This window comes from Heloderma suspectum, chromosome 2 (genome assembly GCF_057233095.1).
Source record: "Heloderma suspectum isolate Gila_16-S chromosome 2, 16-S_ref, whole genome shotgun sequence".
NCBI classification, from domain to species: Eukaryota; Metazoa; Chordata; class Lepidosauria; order Squamata; family Helodermatidae; genus Heloderma; species Heloderma suspectum.
Window position 1 is genome coordinate 41,496,666 of NC_139459.1, and position 27,236 is coordinate 41,523,901.

Here is a 27,236-nt window from a genome sequence, read left to right on the forward strand (position 1 = left end):
ACAAGTCAGAAGAGCTCGCAGAAGGGACAACTCAGCGGACCTCCCTTCCGCAAGCTCTGCTGACTTGTCCCATTGTGGAAGCATTAATTTGAGCTGGTTTCCAACTGCGCTAGCAAGCACTACCTCTCTGCTGCTCTATCATTTGTTTCTGGGAGTGCAAATCTGGGTTTATTTCTGCCAGTGCAACATGGTTAGAGCTGGTGGACTGGTAGCATTGGATGCTGCCAATTATCTCAGGATCAAGCTTTTGGTTTCCATTCTCAGCTATTCGCCTAGCATCCTAAGTTTCATATGGAATACCTCTTTCTACCACCACCCTTCATCCATTTTGGCTGTCTATTGTTATCTTAATTTCTTTACAACTTAACTTTCTGTAATTTCTTTCCTACCTTTACAACTAAAATAGGGTTGACAGTCATTTCAGCCCATGATCTGAGGCTTTTGTTTTCTTTTCAAATTATTGTCTTTGTTCTCTTCTTACGATTATTTATTTATTTATTTATTTATTTCATAAAATTGTTTTATCAGTTGCCTTTTAGGCCAAAAACAGCATCAAAGGCAACTTTGAATTAAAAAAATGTTAACTTTAAAACTTTAATTACCTGCTTGGCATCTCCTCCTAGAAAGAAATATGGTTATCTAAGGTTGTTGTTGTTTTTCTTTCTTTAGGTTGTTTTTCAGTATGGATTGCAACTATTTGATTATCAACTCCCTTATTAAGCTGAGCTCTAAATATGGTTAGAAATCTTCCTTTAAATGCACACATTATGAAACTTTAAACTCCGAACTTAATTATAGCAACAATATCAAGTACTGTCATTGTTCTTTGTCTTCTACATACAGAGGCTAAATGAGAAATAAAAGCCTATTCCTAGAGTTAACAGAAGAACATTCATATTAATTTTAAATACTACACACTGCCTTTATCTCTAAGAAACATATTCTCCCAAACTTCTTTCCATTGACATTAGTCATGTTTGCATTATAAAATGTCAGTAAAAATTTCAGTAATAAAAAGTTATGACTCCCTAACAGTTCAAACAATTCAGGTACAACTTATACACTGCTTTTTGTTCTTGAAGTTTTCTTAGCTAAACTGAAGTGCTAATTCATCTTAGCTTTTCCAATAAGGCTGGTGATTATCACCGTTAACTTTGGTAGTGAGAGCTTATAAAAATGTTAACATCCTGCAAATGCGAATCTAGTTTATCTCATGCACCCATTAGAGTAAAAATGTCATGGCAGCAGTCAGCAATATATATATATATATATATATATATATATATATATATATATATATATATATATTGCTGACTACAAAACCATCAGAGTCATAGAGAAGGTTAGCAACCATTGTCAAAATTAAATAGCCAATGCAGCTGGCATATCTGTTGCCGAATGTTCTTATTTCAGTCTGGTTGATGAGTGATGATGGCCAGTAGGATCTTCTTCAAATAGCTGTGCTGTGCACCTGGAGAAGTTTACTCTTATTCCATATGTGCAAATATGCTGTGGTCTCACGGAGATCCAACTTTCAGCCCCCTGAAACACTATGAATTATGCTACTACCAAGGGTAGCATGAATCATAGCGGCGGCCACTTGCACATCACCAAAAAAGAGAGGACATTTGTATGTGCTAATTTATGTGTATAGATGCAAATTTGGAAAGAATTACTATAGTTTGAATAGAAATACAATATATCTCACCATAGTGGGGAAGACGGTAACCAGGTGACTTGTGTGCGTGCTCAGTCTGCTGTTCAGGTGCTAACTGGGGATAGGCAACTTCAAGGCTGCCACTCTCCAAGGCCAGCCCTAGTATTAGGCAGAGTGAAGCAACTACTTAGGTGGCAGATACTGGTGGTGGAACAAGCTGTTAAGAGGACATAGCTATATGAGCCATGTGGCTTGCGGTGCATCCCTTAAGGTAGCCTACTGGGCTCAGGAAGATGCTGTGCCATCACCTGTGTCAAAAGAAGATTCAATTGCCAGCTTCTGTGCAGGGAATTGGGAGGAGGGACGCATCTTGTTCTTTAGCTCAGGCAGCAAAATGTTTTGAGCCGGGTCTACTGCCCTCCTTTCTTATGGCTCTGGACAGCCCTTCAAATAGAGAACAGTCCTTTGACAGCCCTTGAAATAGAGCACTGTTCTCTGTAAAGTAGGACACATGGCCATCCTAACAACAGCAGCAGAGAAGAATCCAGCACATCTCTCCCTTACCCCAGTCCTAAATCTCGGGGGGGGGGGGGATGTGCTAAGCAGTATGGAAGACTGGCTGATTATTGGAAGGCAATTAATTCATCAAACTACTTTGAAGCTGTTTTTCTCCGACCCGTTGCTCTTGCTTTTGTGATATTTGCTAAAAAGCAGCAATAGCAAACTGCAGCCTAGTGCTGCACAGCAGAATATAAGAGGTCTGTAAACTTGGGAGGGAGATCTGTTAACCTAAATAGCTATATAAAAGATTGCTCACTGATTAGACAATAACAGATTTGTTTGTAGAAAGAAAAGCCATGAGGAAAAATAGAGAGAGAGAAGAGAAAAAGAAGTTGTTGTCTCTTTCCATACTGCATACAAATGCCACAAGGTATTTTTCAACGTGAAAGACAAAACAGGAAGATTATTTTGTGGAGCTGGTGGATGAGCCCAAATAATTTACAGTATGAACCTAAGGCTATACAGAATGCAGGAAAATAGCAGCACAGCTGGGTTTGGATTACTGGAAAGAGGCCAATGGCATGGAACTAAAGGTTTATTATCTTGCTAGATAAAGGAAGAAGATGCTCCAGAGTGTAACAGTTGCAGATGAATTGTCTTTCCTCCACAGTGCCAGCAACATTTTTGCCCCCAATTCTCTTTGTTCGCCTTCAGCTGCTATTGATGGCCCACCATCATCCTAAACAATCAGATCTTGCTGCTGGGAGATGTGCAGTGTTATACTTTTATATACTTCGTATGCTCAGACAATGCTCCCAGTCATTTCAGACATAGATTATATAGGTTATCAGATCAACAAGTCTTGTTTAATAACAAGACAGGCATCCATTGGTACAAGCTGGTTCTTGTGTGCCATCTTGAGTTCCACAATGGAAGAAAAGTGGGATATAAGTGCAATAAATAAATAATCGCTATGGCCAGGGTCCTGATAGGCCTGTAAGTGCTTGTGCACATGCATGGGGAAGGATAGGAGCCGATTGTCCATTCTAGTGGCAGCCACCCACTTTTAATACAGGGGATCTGGAAGATCCCTGAACTAGGGGTGTCAGAGAAATCTGCAACAGAACCAAATTTTTATGAATCTGACCCATGGATTCACAGCAGACTGGCTTCTCCCCTGTCAGGTGGATTCCACAGACCTGCAGACCATTTTTCTAACCTTCAGGAATTTTGCTCAAATTTGTCATAGAAAAATATGCAAACAAAAAAACCAAGCCAAAATACTCATTTTCCTCATAGGCTAAAGTGTAAAAATGCAAAGGGGGATTTGCACATTTTGTGGGAATTTGAGCATTTTTGCACATGTGAATTTGTGCAAATGCAGATTTGTGCAAATTTGGAAACTAAAAAGCATCCAGTTTTGTCGATGGGTGGATGACATAATGAAAGATGCCTGACAACCCACAAAACACAGACATAATGGATTTTACACAATCCATACATCCCTACCCTGAACCTTCATGGCAGCTATTTGTAGGTGGCCCCTTGTGAATCACCAAAAAAGAGGACATCCATCACCCCAAAAGAGGACACAATTGGACACTGATTTGCATATATATTAATTTATATAGATAGATGCAAATTAAATGATTATTATAATTTAAATAGAAATTCAGTACATGTCACCCTAATGTGGAAGACTGACCAGGTGACCTGTGTGCCTTGCACAGTCTGCTGTCCATGCTGTTGAAGGACAATTTCAAGGCCAAGCTCTTCTTTCAGATGGTTCTTTGTCTTTATATCATACTTGGACTGGACAGCCCTTCAAATAGAGGACTGTTCTCTGTAAAAGAGGACTGTCAAATGATACGTATCACAACAAGGCTGCTTGAGAGATTTGTTATTCAGAGCTTTGTTCCAGAGGCCAAGTGGGGTATTCGGCTAACTTACCTCACAGGGTAGTAGTGAGGATAAATTTATTACTACTACTACTATAACAACAACAAGAACAGCAACAACGATAATACCTTGATCTGAAATATATATGGAGAAGGCTGCCTTTTCCTCAGTTGGTTATGTGCAACAAAGCTCCAAATAGGAAGTCTCTCAAGAGACCTAGTTTTGATAAGAGCCATTTGGCAAGCCCTAAGCAGTTTAGATGAGTTTTAGATCAGCTTTCTGACTTCTGGATATTTAGTGAGCCCAACCTCTGAACTTTCTGAAGTTCACAATATAGGACTTAATGCTTTCTTCAGATATAAAAGTAAAGTGTGGGGAAAAAAGCTGCTTAAAAAAATCCTTTGAGAGATGGGCCAGTTTGTGATTTGCCATGCTCAAATTCCAAAACCTTCAGGCAAAAGCAAGGACAGTAAAAAGCAAGTTGATTCTGCTTTATCTTTTTTTCAAAGCAAAGGTACTTCTGGATAGGGTTGTGCACTGCTTCGGTCCATATCCCGAATTCTAAAGCAAATCGGGGTGATTCGAACCGCTTTGGTCCAAATCCGGAGTGGGTCCATAGTGGTCCAAAGTGGGTCAGAGCTTTGGATCGCTTCGGACAATTCTGAAGTCCAGACAGCCTGTCTGAGCAAATGTAACATCTTACTACAGAAGGGAGGGGGACAGGAGGAGTTGGCAGGGAGTGGGGGAGAAAGCCTTGGAAAGTGACATCTGTAGGTGCTAATAGGGCTGAACTTTTAACCCAGCAGTTTGTTTCCTTGCTGTGTACTGGTTGTTTTTTGGCTCCCCGCTCTTCCCAATTACTATTCCTTCCCTTCCCATTTTTCAACTCTCTCTATTCTTATAAAACCCCAAAGAATACAAAATAGCAACAACAACCCCTTTTCTGTTCTGTTAAGCTTTAGTGTTATTTCCCTCCCCTCACCCTTTAGCTTGTAGGTAGTTTTCTTTCTTTCTGTATCTGCTTTTCTTTTGGTCTTCTGTGTGTGTGTCTGCATGTGCGCGTGTGTGCTGTGTGAGCACACCATACACATGCTTGTGCACAAGCAAACACTGTGTGGTCAAAGCACAGTCCAATATGCACTGTGGAGCAAAGCAGTACACAATACACATAATATGAAGCATCATCACTTTGGCTGATTTTCCAAGGCACCTTGTCTGTCACTTGCTTCCCCTTGTGTACATCAAATAACCATAAGAAGAATATGATCAGGCTAGGCCACATGTATTTTTTAAATGTTCGCTTCATCTTACCCTTTCTGGGGAAAAGGGCTGCCAAAATCATCAAGGGGCTGGAATAACTCCTCTATAAAAGGCTTCCATGTTTGGTCTGTTTAATTTAGAAGAAAGGCAAATAAGGGGAAAGGTTTATAAAATGAGTAAAGAAAGTGCAGCAGTGCAATTAATAAATAAGATCCACCGAGTTCAGTCAGTGTGATTTTTCCAGGTAATGTGTATTGCAATTTGCAGCGAAAGAGATGTGTAACCTTTCTTTCTTCCCTAAATGAGAACCTCAGGTCAGTGGCACATTCAGGACAGATAAAAGGAAAGTACTTTTACACTTCAACCCCCCACCCCACCCCCAACCCTACACCAAATATTAGGGATAGTGACCTCTTAATTGTCATCTTAAACACCTTCTGATTAGGATCTCTAATCCCCTGTGTGGCTGACAGTTTTTTACCTTTTGTTTTAGTTTCTGAGAAAAGGAAATTTTATGCATGGCTAGCACACAAACTACTGGACCAAACTGTCTGAAATTTGGCAGGTTCAGTCACCTCCATAGAAGCTGCCAGGTGCCCAAATTTCATACACTTCTGTGGAAGTACTGAAGAATTATAGCTCTTTGCTTTGGAGATTTCCTTGAAAAAAGTAAATTTTACCTTTGTCTAGCACACAAACTACTGGGCGAAAATGTCTGAAATTTGGCAGGTTCAGTCATCCCCAAATTTCATGTATTTATCATAAAAATTGAAAAAGTTATTGTGATTTTTGTTTTCCAATGCAAGTCAATGGAAACACATAAAATCCAAATAATTAAGTTATCCGAATCTTGTTTCGGAACCGAATCTGAAACGAATTGGATCTGGTCTGAATTGGCCCGAAGTGAATCAGGGCTGATTTAGAAGATCCGAATAGGCCTCCAAAGTGAATCGGGGTTGGGGGGGATCCATGTACAGCCCTACTACTGAAGACTTAGCAAAAATAAGTGTAGGCTAAACTGAATGATGAGTGCAGATTTGATAAGGTCACCCTTATGAACAGATCTGAACAGTGACTTACTTATTTACCTGTGAAATTGTTACTCTGCTTTCCCTGTCCAAGAAAGAAGTCACTCAAGGCAGCTTACAGACTGTAAAAAAGAAAACAACAACTAACAATTAAAACACATTATGTTAAAAGCAGCAGCAGCACACACACAACAACAACAAAACTAACAATAAAAGGAAGCAACAGCAGAATGAAATGCTCCTTTAAAAAGAAATACCTTCACTTGTCAGCAGAACACAGATAAAGAGGAAGACAACCTAAGTCTTTGGAGCAGGGAGTTCCTCCTACAGGGCGCAGCCCCTGAGAAAGCCCTCTTGCACTTTGCTACAAGCCATACCTCTGAAGGCAACGACACATGTACGGGCGGCGGGGTGGTGGTGGTGGTGGTGCAACAGCTGATCTTAAAAATGGGCAGGATCACATGGAAGGTTATAAAGAGGTAATCACAGATGAAAATATCCTTGGGCTTTCTTGGAGCCCAAGAAAGTAAAATCTGTCACTGCTTCCATTTCTTCCCCTTCTATATGCCAGGAAGTGATAGGGCCAGATGCCATGATCTTCGTTTTTTTAATGTTGAGTTTCAAACCAGCTTTTGCATTCTCCTCTTTCACCCTCAACAAGAGGCTCTTTAGATCCTCTTCACTTTCTGCCATTAGGGTGGTATCGTCTGCATATCGGAGGTTGTTGATAATTCTCCCGGCAATCTTAATTCCGACCTCTGATTCATCCAACCCGGCATATCTCATGATGTACTCTGCATATAAGTTAAATAAGCAGGGTGACAATATGCAGCCTTGTCGTACTCCTTTCCCAATTTTGAACCACTCGGTTGTTCCATGTCCGGTTCTTACTGTTGCTTCTTGACCCTCGTACAGGTTTCTCAGGAGACAGGTAAGGTGGTCTGGTACTCCCATCACTTTAAGAATTTGCCACAGTTTGTTGTGATCCACACAATCAAAGGCTTTAGTGTAGTCAATGAAGCATAAATAGACGTTTTTCTGGAATTCTCTTGCTTTCTCCATGATGCAGCGAATGTTGGCGATTTGATCTCTAGTTCCTCTGCCTCTTTGAAACCCCGCTTGTACTTCCGGTAGTTCTCGGTTCGCATACTGCTGAAGCCTAGCTTGTAGGATTTTGAGCATCACCTTGCTGGCATGTGAAATGAGCGCAATTGTGCGGTAGTTTGAACACTCTTTGGCATTGCCTTTCTTTGGAATTGGAATGTAAACTGACCTTTTCCAGTCTTGTGGCCATTGTTGAGGGTTCCAAATGTGTTGGCATATTGAGTGCAGCACTTTCACAGCATCATCTTTTTGGATTTTAAATAGCTCAGCTAGAATACTGTCATCTCTGTTAGCTTTGTTGTTAGTAAAGCTTCCTAAGGCCAACTAGACTTCACTCTCTAGGATGTCCGGCTCAAAAGCAGCGACCACACTATCATGGCTATCAGGGACATTACTTCTGTGTCTTCTTTCCACCTCTTCTTCATCTCATCTGCTTCTCTTAGGTCCCTGCCTTCTTTGTCCTTTATCATGCCCATCTTTGCACAAAACGTTCCCTTGAGATCTCCGATTTTCTTGAAAAGATCTCTAGTCTTTCCCATTCTATTGTTTTCTTCGATTTCTTTGCATTGTTCATTTAAGAAGGCCTTCTTGTCTCTCCTTGCTATTCTCTGGAACTCTGCATTCAGTTGGATATATCTTCCCCTTCTCCCTTCCTTTTCGCTTCCCTTCTTTCCTTAGCTACTTGTAAAGCCTCATCAGACAGCCACTTGGCTTTCTTGCATTTCTTTTTCTTTGGGATGGATTTCGTTGCTGCCTCCTGAACAATGTTACGGACCTCCGTCCATAGTTCCTCAGGCACTCTGTCTATCAGGTCTAATCCCTGAAATCTATTCCTCACCTCCACTGTATATTCATCAGGGATATGATTTAGGTCATACCTGAATGGTTTAGTGGTTTTCCCTACATTCTTCAATTTAAGCCGAAATTTTGCAAGAAGCAGCTCATGATCTGAGCCACAGTCAGCTCCAGGTCTTGTTTTGACTGACTGTATAGAGCTTCTCCATCTTTGGCTGCAAAGGACATAATCAATCTGATTTTGATATTGACCATCTGGTGACGTCCATGTGTAGAGTCACCTCTTGTGCTGTTGGAAAAGAGTGTTTGCTAGGATCAGTGTGTTCTCTTGGCAAAACTTGATTAGCCTTTGTCCTGCTTCATTTTGTACACCAAGGCCATGCTTGCCTGTTATCCCGGTGATTTCTTGACTTTCTACTTTGGCATTCCAATCCCCTATGATGAAAAGAACATCTTTTTTTGGTGTTAGTTCTAGAAGGTGTTGTAGGTCTTCATAGAACTGATCAACTTCAGCTTCGTCGGCCTCAGTGGTTGGGGCATAGACTTGAATTACTGTGATGTTGAATGGTTCGCCCTGGATTTGTACTGAGAGCATTCTATCGTTTTTGAGATTGTACCCCAGTACTGCTTTTCCCACCCTTTTATTGGCTATGAGTGCTACTCCATTTCTTCTCAGGGATTCTTACCCACAGTAGTAGATATAATGGTCACCTCAATTAAATTTGCCCATGCTTATCCATTTGAGTTCGCTGATTCCCAAGACGTCGATGTTCAATCTTGCCATCTCATGTTTGACCACCTCCAGCTTACCTTGATTCATTGATCTGACATTCCAGGTTCCTAAACAATATTGTTCTTTACAGCATCGAATTTTCTTTTCACCACCAGACACATCCACAGCTGAGTGTCCTTTCGGCTTTGGCCCAGCCGCTTCACTCTTTCTGGTGCTACTTGGAAATTCCCTCTGCTCTTCCCCAGTAGTATATTGGACACCTTCCGACCTGAGGGGCTCATCTTCCGGCGTCATCTCTTTTAGCGTTGTGATATGTTCCATGGGGTTTTCTTGGCAAGAATACTGGAGCGGGTTGCCATTTCCTTCTCCAGTGGACCACATTTTGTCAGAACTCTCCGCCATGACCTGTCCGTCTTGGGTGGCCCTGCACGGCATAGCTTATGGCTTCACTGAGTTATGCAAGCCCCTTCGCCACAACAAGGCAGTGATCCATGAGGGGGAATGTAATTAGTAATGCTGCCTAAAATAAGCAAGCCTGGTTTGACCAGGAGTTGGAGATAAGGCTATTTGACCCTTTTGCTCAGGATCATCCAGTTATTCCTAGAAACATCTTGCAAGACTGTCCGTGTCTGCAGCACCTTCATTACTGGCATTCCTCAGTTATCTCAATTGATAAAGAAATGGTTTGCATGTGTTTCAATCCAATTAATTATGTTTGCAATTACTTCACTCTGAGAAAATGGAGTGCTATCATTAAAGATATTTTTCAATGTAGATTGGGAGGGCTTTGGCTTAATAGGCAATTAAGCCGGAGAACCCTATGAACCAACAGAAAGGGCCAAATGGCAAAACACTCTGAGAGTACAATAATTCAAGCTTTTAGTTTGAGATAATCTGGTGAATTGTTTCCTGTGTCACTAAAATATTTTGATCTTGAGGGATGTTTGGAACTGATTCTGCATCACCTTCTAGCTGTGGGAGATCTTCACATTTTTAAAAAGCAGAGCTGGGTTCTGGGCAGTCTCACCAGTATGTTTAATGCCCTAGATGCAGTGGAGGGGAGTTTACATGCCTTATGCATGCAAATACCATATTTTGGATATACCATGCCACCAAAATGCAGCTGTAAAGCTACCCTTGTAGTGGAAACATGCAGTCAGGAGAATCATATGGTGAAGTTCACATTGGGTGAGAGCATTTCTGACAACAGGGGAATCTTCATGGATGAGTGCTCTCTCTCTCTCTCTCTCTCTCTCTCTCTCACACACACACACACACACACACACTTCCATGCACACACAAAACATAATGTAGCTATGCTCCTTCACCCTGAGATGCTAGTTTTTGTATGTGCATGGAGGGTATTTTTTCATATGAGACAACCACTGATTGTTTGGTGGCTTCCTGCCTTTTGTGCAGTTTTTTCCTCATTCTAAAAGGATGAACTGCCTCTCCTAAGGCTTAGTTCCTGGCAGTGAGAGCCTTAAGCTACAATAAGCTGGTATTCTGTATTTTGGCCCTGCCTTTTTTGCCTTTGACCCCACCCCCTTTGCATTTAGCTTCACCACTGGAAAGCAGCAGTGGGAGCTTCTCCAACATTGAATTCAGGTCTTGAACTGAAAGAGGTTCCCCACACCTGCCCTACTCGTTCTGGGTTCATCTTCTCTTATAATGAATCACCCCATCAGTTGAAGAGAGGACATTCTTTGTTAGGGCGTAGTGTGGGGCTTTCTCAGTTGTGGGCCCACCTTTGTGAAACTCTGTGTTTAGGCCAGCTTTTTCTCTAGTTCAGTTTTTGGGAATTGTTGCAGGTGTTGGATATTGCCATGTTGGTATTGTACACAGATTATCTGTGTGAACTCATTTGTTTATGTCACCTAAGCTTTCTTGGGAAGCGTATTTATTTGAATAGAGAGGAAAATATATCAGTATTAAGAACAAAGATTAAACAAATAAAATGAAAGAGAGAGAGAGAGAGAGAGAGAGAGAGAGGAAAGGCTGCCAATTGCTTTCCATATCCTGCCCCTGTTTGCTGTCAGCATCTCATCTCTCACCTAAAAGGAAAACACCTTTGTATAAGCAGCACTGGTCTGTATTTGCACAGTAAACCTAGCCTTTCCTTTGATTAATGCAATTGCCAGTTGCCTCCAAAGAAGCTCTGGCATATCAGGCAGAACTAATGACTCCTTCAGTCCTCCATACTCGTATGTTCAAGATGAAACAATTCCCCTCCAGCACAGCCCTGGTGAATGCTCCACGAATGTGGAAGAAGAAAGACATCAGAGCTGCAACTAAGAATTTCAACCACTTCACAATAGGCAAATAGGTAGACAATAGATTCTGAATTTCAGCCAACCAATAGCCAGTTTTTCAGGGTCCATGAGAGACCAGCTAATTAGATGGTCCATGAAACATTGTGGTGAAGCAAGAAGTGTAATTATGAATACCCTTCAAAGGCACATGTTTGTGGCATTTTGTTTGGCCCTAATAAAGGTGTTGCCCAGCTGTGGGTTTTGGTTCCCACCTCCACCCCACTCATAGACTAACATGGCTTTCTGTTTTTTTAAAAATTACCCTTAAGTGACTTGGGACAAAGATACCTAAAGAACCACCTCCTCCTGTATTAACCTGCCTGTACAACATTCAGTCTCCTTCATGGATCACTGCCTTGTTGTGGCGAAGGGGCTTGCGTAACTCAGTGAAGCCATAAGCTATGCCGTGCAGGGCCACCCAAGACGGACAGGTCATGGCAGAGAGTTCTGACAAAATGTGGTCCACTGGAGAAGGAAATGGCAACCCACTCCAGTATTCTTGCCAAGAAAACCCCATGGAACGTATCACAAGGCTAAAAGATATGACGAGGGAAGATGAGCCCCTCAGGTCGGAAGGTGTCCAATATGCTACTGGGGAAGAGCTGAGGGTATTTCCAAGTAGCGCCAGAAAGAGTGAAGCGGCTGGGCCAAAGCTGAAAGGACACTCAGCTGTGGATGTGTCTGGTGGTGAAAAGAAAATCCGATGCTGTAAAGAACAATATTGTTTAGGAACCTGGAATGTCAGATCAATGAATCAAGGTAAGCTGGAGGTGGTCAAACATGAGATGGCAAGATTGAACATCGACGTCTTGGGAATCAGCGAACTAAAATGGACAGGCATGGGCGAATTTAATTCAGGTGACCATTATATCTACTACTGTGGGTAAGAATCCCTGAGAAGAAATGGAGTAGCACTCATAGCCAATAAAAGGGTGGGAAAAGCAGTACTGGGGTACAATCTCAAAAACGATAGAATGCTCTCAGTACGAATCCAAGGCAAACCATTCAACATCACAGTAATTCAAGTCTATGCCCCAACCACTGAGGCCGAAGAAGCTGAGGTTGATCGGTTCTATGAAGACCTACAACACCTTCTAGAACTAACACCAAAAAAAGATGTCCTCTTCATCATAGGGGATTGGAATGCTAAAGTAGGAAGTCAAGAAATCACCGGGATAACAGGCAGGCATGGCCTTGATGTACAAAATGAAGCAGGACAAAAGCTAATAGAGTTTTGCCAAGAGAACACGCTGATCATAGCAAACACTCTTTTCCAACAGCACAAGAGGCGACTCTACACATGGACGTCACCAGATGGTCAATATAGAAATCAGATTGATTATGTCCTTTGCAGCCAAAGATGGAGAAGCTCCATACAGTCAGTCAAAACAAGACCTGGAGCTGACTGTGGCTCAGATCATGAGCTGCTTCTTGCAAAATTTTGGCTTAAATTGAAGAACGTCGGGAAACCCACTAAACCGTTCAGGTATGACCTAAATCATATCCCTGATGAATATACAGTGGAGGTGAGGAATAGATTTCAGGGATTAGACCTGATAGACAGAGTGCCTGAGGAACTAGGAACGGAGGTCCATAACATTGTTCAGGAGGCAGCAACGAAATCCATCCCAAAGAAAAAGAAATGCAAGAAAGCAAAGTGGCTGTCTGATGAGGCTTTACAAGTAGCTCACGAAAGAAGGGAAGCGAAAAGCAAGGGAGAAAGGGGAAGATATACCCAACTGAATGCAGAGTTCCAGAGAATAGCAAGGAGAGACAAGAAGGCCTTCTTAAATGAACAATGCAAAGAAATCGAGGAAAACAACAGAATGGGAAAGACTAGAGATCTCTTCAAGAAAATTGGAGATCTCAAGGGAACGTTTTGTACAAAGACGGGCATGATAAAGGACAAAGAAGGCAGGGACCTAACAGAAGCAGATGAGATTAAGAAGAGGTGGCAAGAATACACAGAAGAACTATACAGGAAAGATCTGAATGTCCCTGATAGCCATGATAGTGTGGTCACTGAACTTGAGCCGGACATCCTCGAGAGTGAAGTCAAGTGGGCCTTAGGAAGCATTAGTAACAACAAAGCTAGCGGAGATGACAGTATTCCAGCCGAGCTATTTAAAATCCTAAAAGATGATGCTGTGAAAGTGCTGCATTCAATATGCCAACAAATCTGGAACACTCAACAGTGGCCACAAGACTGGAAAAGGTCAGTTTACATTCCAATTCCAAAGAAGGGCAACGCCAAAGAGTGTTCAAACTACCGCACAATTGCACTCATTTCACATGCCAGCAAGGTGATGCTCAAAATCCTACAAGCTAGGCTTCAGCAGTATGCGAACCGAGAACTACCGGAAGTACAAGCTGGGTTTAGAAGAGGCAGAGGAACTAGAGATCAAATCGCCAACATTCGCTGCATCATGGAGAAAGCAAGAGAATTCCAGAAAAACGTCTATTTATGCTTCATTGACTACGCTAAAGCTTTTGATTGTGTGGATCACAACAAACTGTGGCAAATTCTTAAAGTGATGGGAGTACCAGACCACCTTACCTGTCTCCTGAGAAACCTGTACGAAGGTCAAGAAGCAACAGTAAGAACCAGACATGGAACAACCAATTGGTTCAAAATTGGGAAAGGAGTACGACAAGGCTGCATATTGTCACCCTGCTTATTTAACTTATATGCAGAGTACATCATGAGAAATGCCGGGTTGGATGAATCAGAGGTCGGAATTAAGATTGCTGGGAGAATTATCAACAACCTCCGATATGCAGATGATACCACCCTAATGGCAGAAAGCGAAGAGGATCTCAAGAGCCTCTTGTTGAGGGTGAAAGAGGAGAGTGCAAAAGCTGGTTTGAAACTCAACATTAAAAAAACTAAGATCATGGCATCTGGCCCCATCACTTCCTGGCATATAGAAGGGGAAGAAATGGAAGCAGTGACAGATTTTACTTTCTTGGGCTCCAAGATCACCGCAGACGGTGACTGTAGCCATGAAATTAAAAGACGCTTGCTCCTTGGGAGGAAAGCTATGGCCAACCTCGGCAGCATAGTAAGAAGCATAGACATCACCTTGCCGACAAAGGTCCGTCTAATCAAAGCTATGGTTTTCCCAGTAGTAATGTATGGCTGTGAGAGCTGGACTATAAGGAAGGCTGAGCGCCGAAGAATTGATGCTTTCGAACTGTGGTGCTGGAGAAGACTCTTACGAGTCCCCTGGACTGCAAGGAGGTCAAATCAGTCCATCCTAAAGGAAATCAACCCTGAGTGCTCATTGGAAGGACAGATAATGAAGCTGAAGCTCCAATATTTTGGCCACCTAATGCGAAGAGAAAACTCCCTGGAAAAGACCCTGATGCTGGGAAAGACTGAAGGCAAAAGGAGAAGGGGACGGCAGAGGATGAGATGGCTAGATAGCATCACGGATGCAATGAATATGAACTTGAGCACGCTCCGGGAGAGAGCGCAGGACAGGAAGGCCTGGCGTGCTATGGTCCATGGGGTCACGAAGAGTCGGACACGACTGAACGACTGAACAACAACAACAACATTCAGTGGAAGAGGCGCTCCTTTATATCCCACCACATTCAGCAGTATTGCTGGTGACAACGATGGAAAGAACATTTTCTACTGCAGTATCCAGGATGGGGAACTCCCTGCCACTGAAGATCTGACTCATCTCAATGTTACTTTGATCTCTCTCTCGTTCTGAAGACACAGATTTGCATAAAATGTGCAGATGCTAATTTATACGCATAGATACAAATTTAGAACGATTTAGGGCACAATCCTATGGCCACTAGTCAGTGGCTAGATGGTCATAGGATAGGTTGGTTTCCGGGAACTGACCCCCACCCCCTCCTGCTCCACCTCATAGGCAGCACAGATTGGCCCCACACTACGTGCTCATAAGAGCAGCATGGAGCGGTGAGAATGGGGTGTTCCTGGGGACGGGGAAGTTGGAAATGCTGGTACAATGCATCCTATGTGTCGTCCGGCCGCTGCTGTGAGGTCCCGCGGCTAGACAGCGGAAGCGAGGAGGAGATGCGCTCCTCACCACTCCTCCTGCCCTGCACTGGATAGGCGGTTGCCCCTGGCTCAGAGGTGACCATCAGTCCAGATAGGATTGCTCCCTTGCTGAAGTTTAAATAGAAATATAATGCATCTCACCACAGCAGCGAAGGCTGGGACCAGGTGTCCTGAGTGCCTGCTCAGTCTGCTGTCCAGGTGCTAACAGTGGATGAGCAACTTCAAGGCCCCTGCTGCTCTCCCTCCTCGTGGTTCTTTACAGTGGACTTGGACTGGACCGGACAGCTCTTCAAATGGAGGATACCTTCAAATAGAAGACTCTCCTCTGACAGGTGAAGGGCTATGGCTCAAGTGCTAGAGCACTTGTTTTGTATGCGGAAGGTCCCAGGTTCAATCCCCAGCTTCTCCAGGTATTCTAGGAAAGAATCCTGCCTGAAACCCTGGAGAGCTGCTGCCAGTCAATGTCAACAATACTAGGCTAGATGGACCAATATTCCAATTTGGTACAAGGCATTTTCCTGTGTTCCAGTGACAGCCCTCCAAATAGAGAACTGTCCTCTGTAAAGTAGGACACATGGGCAGCCTACATGCCTTGTCTGTCGTTCACATACCTCTCAAGGACATGGGCAGAGCACGGAAAGACCAAACAGACTCACAAGTACCAACAACCTGAAATCCAAGTTGACCCTCCAGGCAAAAGAAGAAGAAAAACTTCTACTAATGAGAATAGGAGGTCTTTGCTCACTTTCTATTTTCCTGTGTCAGCATTCTGCAGGGGGTTTATATAGCTGTAGCTAAATATCGACTCTTAATCAAAGGAAATGCCATTAACCTTGGTCAATTTTGCCAGAAGAGACTGGACCAAGTATCTCAGCACCTGATACTGAAGTGATTAGCTTTCATATTTATACTTCGAATCATGTCACTGTAGAACTAGAAGAGATCTTAGGATATTCCAGTTCAACACACTACAGTGGTATAATTCTTTAAGTGCACAATCCTATGCATGTTTAGACAGAAAAAAGTCCTACATCTCCCAGCATTCCGCAACCAGCATGGGGCTGGGGAGCATTGGGAGCTGTAGGATTTTTTTCTGTCTGAGCATGCATAGGATTGCACCCTAAGGCTGTAACCCTTGGCAGACATACTTGGGAATAAGCCCTGTTGAGCTCAGGAGGGATCTTTTGCTCTAAATAAACATGTCTCTTACCACTTACAGGTAAGAAGGTTCTTCGGCTTCCTTGGGCCTTGAAGATTATCCTCTTCAATGCTACCTTTGTTTGGTTCTATATGTCAGCAAAACAGCTTCATAATTTCTAGACTTTCGATGTGATCACATGTAATTTGTACCTTGTTTCTCACTTCTTCTGTGTATGTCTCTTTGCAGGAGTGTAGCTCTCCAAAGTGGCTTTGAAATGCTTTAAATAAATAAATAATGTTAATTTTGAATGTGGTAAAATCACCATGAAGGAAACTGGCCCCATCATTTTGGTGTGTTGACTCTTTCAGTGGGATGAACCTTTATTTGGTGAAATGTGGGCCCGCATGACACAATAAATATGAGAACCATATTCAATTCCGTATTCAGCACCTTACTTAATTGCCATCCATCCCAAACAAAGAAGAAAGTTACTCTGTGGTTACTTGACCAGATCAAAATGTAGCATTAAATGAGGCCTTCTTATACCATTGCCCTTACTGCACTGTTCTTACTTTTCTTGGTATACTACCAGAACCTACACTATTAGAGGAAGGTTGCAATTAATCATGGAGATGAATTAATATGGAAATAGTCCTTCATTAGTAGCCCCTCATCATTTACCATCTCTGTGTTGTTATTTTTTTAAAATCCTCATGATCTTTATTCACAATGTAATTTTACCTTGCACTCATGCTGGACTTTTTTTTATTTATTTACTGTATCTTTAAGCTGCCCAATAACCAAAGTCCTCAGGTGTTGTTGTTGTTCAGTCGTTCAATCGTGTCCAACTCTTCGTGATCCCATGGACCATAGCACGCCAGGCCTCCCTGTCCTCTGCTCTCTCCCGGAGTGTGCTCAAGTTCATATTCATTGCATCCGTGATGCTATCTAGCCATCTCATTCTCTGCCGTCCCCTTCTCCTTTTGCCTTCAGTCTTTCCCAGCATACATTAAAAACATAAAATACAAACATGAAAGTGAAAAAATGGCAACAGCCCAGAATGAAACCAAGATAAAATCACCAGCAAAGAATAAAACAGCTAGTAAAATGCCTGGGAGAATAAAAAGGACTGCACTTGCCACCAAAAAGACCACAATGTTGGTCCCAGACAAGCCTTGATGGGGAGAACATTCCACAAATGGGATGCCACCACTGAAAAGGTCCTCTCTTGTAGCCACCTGCCTTGCTTCATTTGGCAGGGCACCTGGAGGAGGGCCTGAGATGATGAACTTAATGTCTGGGTAGGTAAATATGGGAGGACTGGAGATATTCTGAATTATATAAATTTCCACAAACATCTGATGCTGGAAGTGTGTGAGAAAGTTCTCAGGTACTATTAATGTTGGCTTTACATGTATGCTCCAGAAATGACAGCTATTTTCCCATCCATCACCCAGTCCAACCATATGGCTAGATCTATACAGGGAGCAGAATGAGATGGTAGACCCTTGCGCTGGTGGAATGGATTGTATCACTTCAGATTGCAAGTGGGGGATGCCATTTTTAAAAAAGAAAAATCCCTGCAAGTGGGAAAGTAGAACATCAGAGAGAGAAGTTCTAGTGCAGCCCTCTCCTTGCTGTGCTCTACTTACAGGAAGTTGGTTTTTTTTAATATGTGTGAGGAACATTCAAAACTGGAGGAAAAAAAACCTTGCAATCTGAAGTGGTATAGTTGGTTACCTCAGAACTCTACCACCTCATTCTCTCCTGAGGAGAGGGTGTCCCAAGCAGGGCTGGTCCAAGATATTTTGCTGCCTGAAGGAAAGGACAAGATGGCACCCCCTCCCATCCCATGGACAAAAGCTGACTGGCAGTTGAACTTTTCTTCAACACTGGAAATGGGACAGCATCCTTCACCACACTTGAAAGCAGGAGGCTAGCTTAGGGGTCACAAGTCAGGTCACGGGACACACAGTTCTCCAACACCTTGCTGCTGCCTCCCTCATCTGCTGCTTGAAGCAATTGCCTCACTCTGCATAATGGTAGGGCCGGCCCTGGTCCCAAGTGTAATATCATGCTTTCTTTCATTCATAACACATCCACATTGCATGAGTAAAATAGGAATTTGTGGCCCACACAAGGTGTGTGCTACATTCAAAACACATGTGAAGCCAGCTTAAACTCTTTGTTTGAAACAGACATGTGTTTTTTCCCCTTCCCTTCCCTTCCCTTCCCTTCCCTTCCCTTCCCTTCCCTTCCCTTCCCTTCCCTTCCTTTTCATGAAGGCAGTCATTTCGGAGAAGGTATAGACCAGTGTATGTTGGTGAAAGAAAATAAATTTGATGTCTGATATAGTGATTTCCATTAACTGTTGGCCCACAGCTATTTTGTTCAGAAACACTCACCATGTCCTCTGTAGAGAACCTCACAGCAACAGCATGAATTATGAATACTTTATAAAAAGGGCCACTAAATAATTCATCTCTGTTTGCCCATTTGGTGCCAAACTCCAACACTTCCTGTTATTGTAGTTTGTGTTGCATGTGCATGAAGGGGTGGGGGTGGGGTGATGGTTGTCACTACAGATGGTTGTGCCATATGTCCAGGGAGCCAGTTGAAGGGGGTTCGGTTTCATTGGTGCCAAATTGCCATTGCGCAGCTGCCCAGCTCCAAAGGTCACTTGTAGCCAAGCCCCTGTAGAAATGCAGTTCAGAAAAAAGTACAAACAAACCCACAGAGAATCCTGAGTGCAAGCGATTGGAAGTTAGCAGCTGATGAGAAACGGGCCTGAGCACAAAGACAAAGATTTATTGCTGCTTGTTCAACAGCATGCCAGAAATTATTAAGGCTTTGCTTTCCCACAGAGATGTGTTCTCTTGATAGCTGGTCAATTTGAATTGAAAGATAATGTGTGGGCCTCTTGTTGTATGAATTCAGGATGGAGACAATAAATGCAACCATACAGTCCTGAAGAACTGAGGTAGAAAATCCCAACCAAAGAGACTTCTTGAAATCTCAAATGCATTACGTGACAGCTCAAGATAAATAAGTTATATTTGGTGTTCAGTCAAATTCCAAGTGCTTTCATCCTTGCCTAATCTCTCAGCATGATACAAATCCCCATTCTGCCAGCTCATAATTCATGCCAAGGAAAGTCCACGTACTCTTTTCTGTTCAGTTGCGCATGCCGTTCTCTTAAGCACCGTTTCAATCTTTTCTCTTAGAACTGAGCACTATGTTCTGTATCAAAACTACTGATGTATGGTGCACACACAGCTGTTTCTGTTACAAGGGACCTGTACTTTGCTCCTCAGCTTCTTTGTCTTTCAAGGCTTACCGTGTTTGTTTTGCATGTAGGGAAATAGGTGATGGCATCCAGAGGTTACATGACAAACATAACCATATCTTTTAATTTAGGGGTATGCAAGGAAACGTGTTTTGTATTTTTATTCATTTTCATTTTTAGAGTTCAATTCATTTTGCTTTACATTCATTTGAATTGCTTTCGTTTATGCATCAATTCATTCATTAGTTCATTCAATGTATCCATTGATTTTCTTGGAATCATAGAATCATAGAATAGTAGGGTTGGAAGGGGCCTACAAGGCCATCGAGTCCAACCCCCTGCTCAATGCCGGAATCCAAGTCAGAGCATCCCTGACAGGTGGCTGTCCAGCCTCGTCTTGAATGCCTCCAGTGTGGGAGAGCCCACCACCTCCCTAGGGAATTGGTTCCATTGTTGTATTGCTCTGCTCTAGCAGTCAGCACGTTTTTCCTGATGTTCAGCTGGAATCTTGGAAGACCAAGCCAGACTTCTTCAGCCTGTAACTTTGATATTATCTGACCAAATGGCATGGGATTTTCAGGCATTCTGCTACCCTTGCCCCAATGCATCAGACTTCACAAATTTCAGATGCACGGGACAGAGGGTCCCCATTGGGCAGTATCTAATACTGGTTCTACACTAGTGGGAACTGCCACTAGTGCAATGGGAACCTAACTGTTCCCAAAGCAATTGGAAATGAGTGGAAATGCTTCTATTTGGAATGGCACAGGTCAGTGGAGCTCACAGAAGGGAACTCCACTGACTGGTCCTGTTCCAGAAACGAGCTTTTCCACTTGTCTCTGGGGTTCCTTTTCAAAGCACTAGTTCCTGTTGCGCTCGTGGTGGTTCCCATGAGCACAACGGAACCAGCGGAGCAGTCGTATTTAATACAGCCCATAGTAAAGAGGCAATTAAAATGTGTGCAGGCTAATTGCTATCTAAACTAAATAAAGCTTTCCACTCCTTCAGTTTCACTGCTCTCTCTTTCCCCCTTTCTGTGAACTGTACATAGAGTTCTAGCATATTTCTTCAATGGGAAAACAATGCCCCCATGCAAAGCTGTTAAAACAGATCAGTTGGGCAGTCTAATTAATTTTTGTTTGATTTTCACTCATTCACATGCCCAGTAATTTTTGCTATAAAAATGAAAGTGGGGGGTCTTTTATTTCATATTCATTTATTTTTTAAAAATACATGCACACCCTTAACTAGCTTTAGTGACAGAATAACAACCCTGTCCTCAAAATATAAACTTTGGATTGTAAATCTGTAAATATAAACTTTGGATTGTAAATCTGCATGTTGTTTCTCTCTGAATCCTATGAATTCTCCCCCCCCCTCTCTTTCTCTCTCTCTGTCAACCAGGTGACAACTCATAAATGCTGGATCTTCATAACACCAATTAGCTGTTTCGGGGGTAGGGGGGAAGAGGTGAGGAAGGTATGAACTCCTTGAAAGTCATTTCTGTAGGAAGGATATTCAATATGTAGACACTAGATTTGTTGGTTAATAAAGGCTCCTGCTATCCTGAAAAATTACCGTCAGCAGATTTTTATACCTTATGATCTATGCCCTTAGTATAAGAAAATTCTCTTTAAGTGTCTTCATGGTCTATTGATTTTAATCGAGGTCATGCATATACTGGCACTGACTGTGTTAATAAAGATGATCTTAATAAAGGAAAGCAAGGTTTTTTAAATGAAATGTAGCCTTTGGGGCAATATAAAAGATAACATTTTTCTTTTAACCCTAATAATATATTACTAGGGTGAGGACATTTGTTCATCTATACTGTGCCACTATTATCTATGCAAATCTGCACATTTTTACTACAATCCTATATGCACTTACCTGAGTAACTCCCTTTGAACTCAACAAGACTTACAGCATGATGTCTACTAAGAAGTAAGTCCCATTGAGTTCAGTGGGACTTACTGCTAGGTAAGTGGGTACAGGTTTGCAACCTTGTTTCTAAGCTGATATGCATAGGATTGCAACTGTTAAAATATATAGGAGCTGCATCCTGGCTAAGGTAGTTATACTTTGATTCATGCCTCACTTTTCATACTGATTTTAATGGGACCCAAGTGTAACAAACTTTAGTATGGATCCAACCCAGATATTTTGAAATGTACATAATAACAGGATGATTACTAATTATCTGTTTGCTAACATTCTATGTGTGTGTGTGCGTGCGTGCATGCGTGCTCAATATGGATGTATGAGAAATTAGGTTTTTCTTGCAAAACATGCAAGCATGCCCCATTTGAAGCTTTAGAATGTGAGTGTGAGTGCAAGCACTTGTCTGCCAAAAATATTCATAAATTGTCAAACACGTGCTCACATTCATCTCATTAGATTTGTGCAAATTTCCTAATTTGTGCAAATTCACTCTGTGAACTGAATCAGCTCCACTTTAGCCTATGGAGGAAAGCTGCACAAATTGGGAGAGATTTGCGCAAATTTGGGGAGATTTATGCAAATTTGAGGAGATTTGTGCAAATCTCCCATTCAATCACTGCTCAATTTGCACTAGTTTCCCATTCACGCGAAGTGAGAAGCAATCACAGACGTGAATGGCAATTGGCTGCAAGATGATGTTTGGCAGATCCTGACAATCTCAAACACTGCTCGCTCACCCATCCCTCTTGATTAAGTAATATATATGGAGTAAGATGACTGATCTTTTATTTATGAACTGGAGAGCAAATACGTCAAGCAGCATCCTAGGCTGCCTGCACACCATCGGGACCCACTGCTAGTATTTTTATTTTTATTATTAATTCCATTTGTATCCTGCTTTTTCATGAAATGTTACTCCCCAAGTGGCTAGCTACCCAAAACACTTGGGAGCAAGTACTTGTTAAAGCAACCCCAAATGAGCGGAAACACTCCTTTCCAGAACAGGACAGGTCAGTGAAGAGTCAGAAGGGAGTTCTTCTGACCTGTTCCAATCTGGAAACTAGTCATTCTGCTCATTTCTGCACTGCCCTTATGAAGCACCAACTCTCTATTGTGCAAGTGGTGGGTCTTGGCTGGGGCAACACACTCAGCGGGACCACAGTGGCCCCACTCGGTATTGTTCATTGTTTTTCCAGTTTCATCCAAATGATGGGTGTTAATGTTGTTAAGACTCTCCCAGAATAATTAAGTAAAGTGTTCCTTGTTCTGCTGTTCCTGAAAATGCGTTCATAGGTTGCTGAGCATCTTCTGAGCCCTCAAAAATCCATCTAGGTTAAAATGGAAGTTCTGAGCTTGACTTGAAGAATTCCTCAGCAAAGTTGCAGGATTAAACTCTTTAAGCCTAAGGCTGTTTACTTCAGAACCAGAAACCTTTAATCCTCTTTTGGGAGCTCTCTCTCTCTCTCTCTGTATATAAATGTGGAATTTTAGATTGCTTCAGAAGACAAATTGCAGTGTCTCTTAAAACACACACACAACCCAGTAACTATCCAGCAATAGAAACTTTATTTAGTTATTAGTAAGAGAACCATTAGCCTATAAATTGGCAACCCTGATTCTGCAAATTTCTTCAGTTTGAACGTCCTAAAAATCCTTTTTAGTAATAACTGGAATAGGGAATGTTCTACGCTTTTGAAAACTCAGCTTGTGTCGTTCTAATCTGTTTAGTACGCTGCAACATGGAGAATCACAAGCAGCTAGTTTAGGAAGACATAGTCCCCATTCAGATGCACAGATGGCATTCTGTTTATGGGATGGAGAAGCAGCTTGCATGCCCCCTCTCATCTACCATGTATAATAACATCATGTTTGAAGCAGCTGCCCAGTAGAGACATCCTACCTGGTTTGGCATTATGTTCCCTTGCCCCGTTTTATTTGGAAGGCAAGGAATTGCACAAATCAGGCATCTAGATGGCATGCTCATGCCATATGTGATGCTGGTTCATATTAGGACTGAGGAGACCCAGCTCAAATTCTCACTCAGCCATGAATCTCACTTGATGACCTTGGGCTGGTCTCATTCACACTCCTTCTGTATCCATTCCCCAAGTTCTGGGAAAGCTTGGAACATCAAGGGAGCTGTTGCTTCAATAATGGAATGGCTCAGTTCAGATGGAGAGCTTATATAGGAGATTGAGATGCCACCCTTTCCTGGTTCTCAGCCAGGTCCTGATCCAGGCAGGTGCTTACATAAACTTTCTCCTCCTCCTGGGTAGACCCAGGAGGGGCTAATTGAGCATTTCAGCGGCATCCCTGAAGCTCCTGCCTGGCTCACTGAATCCTCTGCTCCTGTGGTCCTGGAAGGTGATGGAGGGTGTGCATGTCTGAGAGTTGTCCAGGAACCCAGGCAACCAGTGAGGTGACTTCTGGACTTGTAGCTGCAATGACTGGGTCCAAGGCTCCTCAGGGCTGCTGGCAGTGCAATGGGTCTGCTGTGGGGTTCTGCTCCCTGTTCATCCTCTGAAGAGGACCCAGATTTCAGATCTGGGCAGGGCTGACACTAACCTGACACTAACCTGATACTAACCTATCTTAAGGAATTGTTGTGAGGAATTGTGGAGAGGTTATCTACATCACCCCAAGAACCTTGGAGGGTGGGAGGGATAAAAATGTAAATGATGTCAACAATAGTAGCAATGGTGGAGGACAAAGCACACCTTCCCCAGAGCATTTGAATGGACAGCCACCTAGGACCTTCTGCATGTAAAACGCATGTCCTACTGCTGAGCTATGGCTCTTCTCCATTCATGAATGAATTATGTGTGTCAATTTAGTTCATGGTAGCTGCTTTTGATTCCTGTGGCTTTGGGGTACAAAGGTAAAGTAACCCTTTTGACAATTCAAAACTATTGCAGGTCTCTCTGATAATCCTTCACTTACCTTCATTAGTGCCTTCCACAAAGTGAGCACTTTGATTCATTTCATGGTGTGCTATAAACAACATTTTCATTGCTTGGTTATCAGCTCTTATCTAATAAGTACCTGTGTATACTTAGGGAGAGTTCACAAATTTTCCTTGCAGATGCATTGATGCCTGCAATCATATGGGAAAAAGTTAGTTTGAACCTGGTTGCACACCTGGTAGTCTGTGATAGGGGCAAAATTACAATGGAACATTTTTTTAAAAAATCCAATTTGGCTGTCTTGTACAGAGCCAGTTTTGGTAGGCTAGAAATTGCTGCATCTCTATTTGCACACCTTGTTTCCCCACATGATTTCAAGCATACGTGTGGCTGAGGAAGGCCTACTCATGTGTAGGGGAAACTGACTATAGGCCAGCATTTGAAGTGTATTTATACAATTTATCCTGTTTTGGTATATATCTCCCCATGGGACTTGGCTATAAGCAGATTATTTCAAGGGAGGAGAATGGAAAATTTCCCAAATTGTACACAATATTACATAGGAAGAGTTGTCAAATGGTCTTCAGGGCTGGCCCAAGTTGTTTTGCTCCTTGAGGCCAAGGACAAGATGGCATCTCCCCCATCCCACTTGCAGAAGCTGACTGAACCTGCGATGGAATTTTACTTCAGCACTGGCAATGGGACAATGATCTCCACCCCACTTGAGGGCAGCAAGCTAGTATAGGGGGTGCAGGATAAGTCATGTGGTCTGTCCTCCAACAGAAGGGAATGGCTGGGTGGCTCAGGTTGAATGGGCAGGCTGCCACTGCTGCTGTCCCCCAGCATCAGCCACCTGAGGTGGTTGCCTCACTGTGCCAAAGGGCAGGGCCGGCCCTGATTGTTTTGCACTTCCCCAGAGTTTCATTTAACAATTCAGCTGAACATGGTTTATCCTAATAGCTATAATTTATACCATATCTTGGGTATATAAAGGAAATCATTGTGTAGGATGATGGATGCGTGAAATATTAGTAATAGTAATACTTCTGTAGTCCAGGCTTATTTAATCAAAACTGCATTATTTTATGACAACAAAATACGTTATAGTAGCCAGACTGTGGCCACTTTATAAGAGATTCTTAAATAGGGACTGAGCTAGATGTTATGTGCAAATATATGTCAGTCGGTTGTGACAGTCCTTCCTACCCCATGCAAAACAACAACAACAACAAGCAGCATTACATGGGAATGATGTGAAGCAGAGAGGCACTGCAGGGAGTGGGTGTTAGGCCTTTCTTCCTGCCACTTCTCCACTCCAAATTGCCTCCCATAGCCACTTTCCAACCACAGGGTTAGAACTTAAGAAGAATCCTGCTGGATTAAAGCAAAGGACTATCTAATCCAGCATTCTGTTCCCACAGTAGCCAACCATATACCGATGGGAAGCCCACAAGCTGGACATGAGTGTAATAGCACTCTCCCACTTGCCTTCCCCAGCAACTGGTTGACATGGCGTGCACAATCACAGCAAGTTCTGACTTCCGAACCCAGTGATGGTGGTTGGTTGGGGTGGTTAACAAACTACTGTGAACCCATGTCATGTTTTAGGGTTGCTGGGTGGCTTGATAAAAGAAAATGTAAACAGAGAATACTGAAAGTGCCTCACTCCCAAAGGAGAGGACTGGTGCAATATCCTCTATGGCAAAAAAGAAGGAGGAAAGAAAAGACAATCAGCAACTATTAACATGCATTTTCAAGACCTGGTCATAGGTACAAATGTGGATCCACCCAAATGTGAGCAAAATTAGATGTTCAATACCAGACCAAACTGTAGCCAAACAGTTGCAAAATGGTGGGAAGAGGTCATATTTTGCAGCACTGAAGTGGTGGCAGAAGTTTCTCCTCCCTGACTTGATTCTCCCTTTCACCTTTTCCCCAGATGATTTCTCCAGCTACCTGGGAAACTTGCATATTCTGGAACCCTGGCTGGGTAGAGGGGTTTACAGGGGGAAAGTGGTGGGTAGTAGGGGAAGGATGAAACCCACCCTCCCACTTCTCTGCTACAAATCACCCCCTCTTCCCCTGATGTTTTGCAGCTGTTCCATGCAAACTAAATCAGGAGACCTGGTTCTGCCACAAAAAGTCTTTTCTCTTTTCCTCAAAGCTGAAAATCTAAGAGGGACTTGCCTCTTGGAAGCACCATTTAGAAAAGTTGAAAAATGTGTAACTGAACATTTGATTTGATTTTCAGCATGGAAGACAGACACAAGGATGAAAGGATGAAGTTTGTCAAAAAGCAATGGGCTTTCCTACCCTGAAAGGAGGCATGTTCTTTGTTTTTGGAATTCAGAAATTATAGCATGACTTCTAGACTGTGGCATTATCAGGAAATGAAATGGAACTAGCTTAAGCTATTGTATTTCATTATGATAGTACTAATCTCTCTGTTCTGTTTCCAGAATGTTAAATGGCAGCTCTTTTTTTGCACAACAATACCTCATTTATTCAGCGGTAAATAGTTAGGGCCAATGGGTTGCTGTTGTGAATTTGTAAAAGAAATGAAATAAAATCTGTGTTTCTCATCTTTTTTAGACCAGCCTTCAGATGAATCAGAACTTGGAAGGAAGCTAGTGGAGA

At 42.6% G+C, this 27,236-nt stretch overlaps 1 protein-coding gene across 1 annotated transcript in view; it reads left to right on the top strand.

The window, feature by feature from the left end:
- Nucleotides 1-26,890, top strand: part of IPO11 (importin 11) — a 149,337-nt gene extending 122,447 nt beyond the window's left edge. The window contains exons 30-31 of the mRNA XM_084833304.1: nt 21,160-21,225; nt 26,851-26,890. Coding sequence (XP_084689430.1) covers nt 21,160-21,225; nt 26,851-26,874 — 90 coding nt within the window. The 3' untranslated portion in view covers nt 26,875-26,890. The remainder of the gene's footprint in view (nt 1-21,159; nt 21,226-26,850) is intronic.
- Nucleotides 26,891-27,236: the final 346 nt, after the last annotated feature.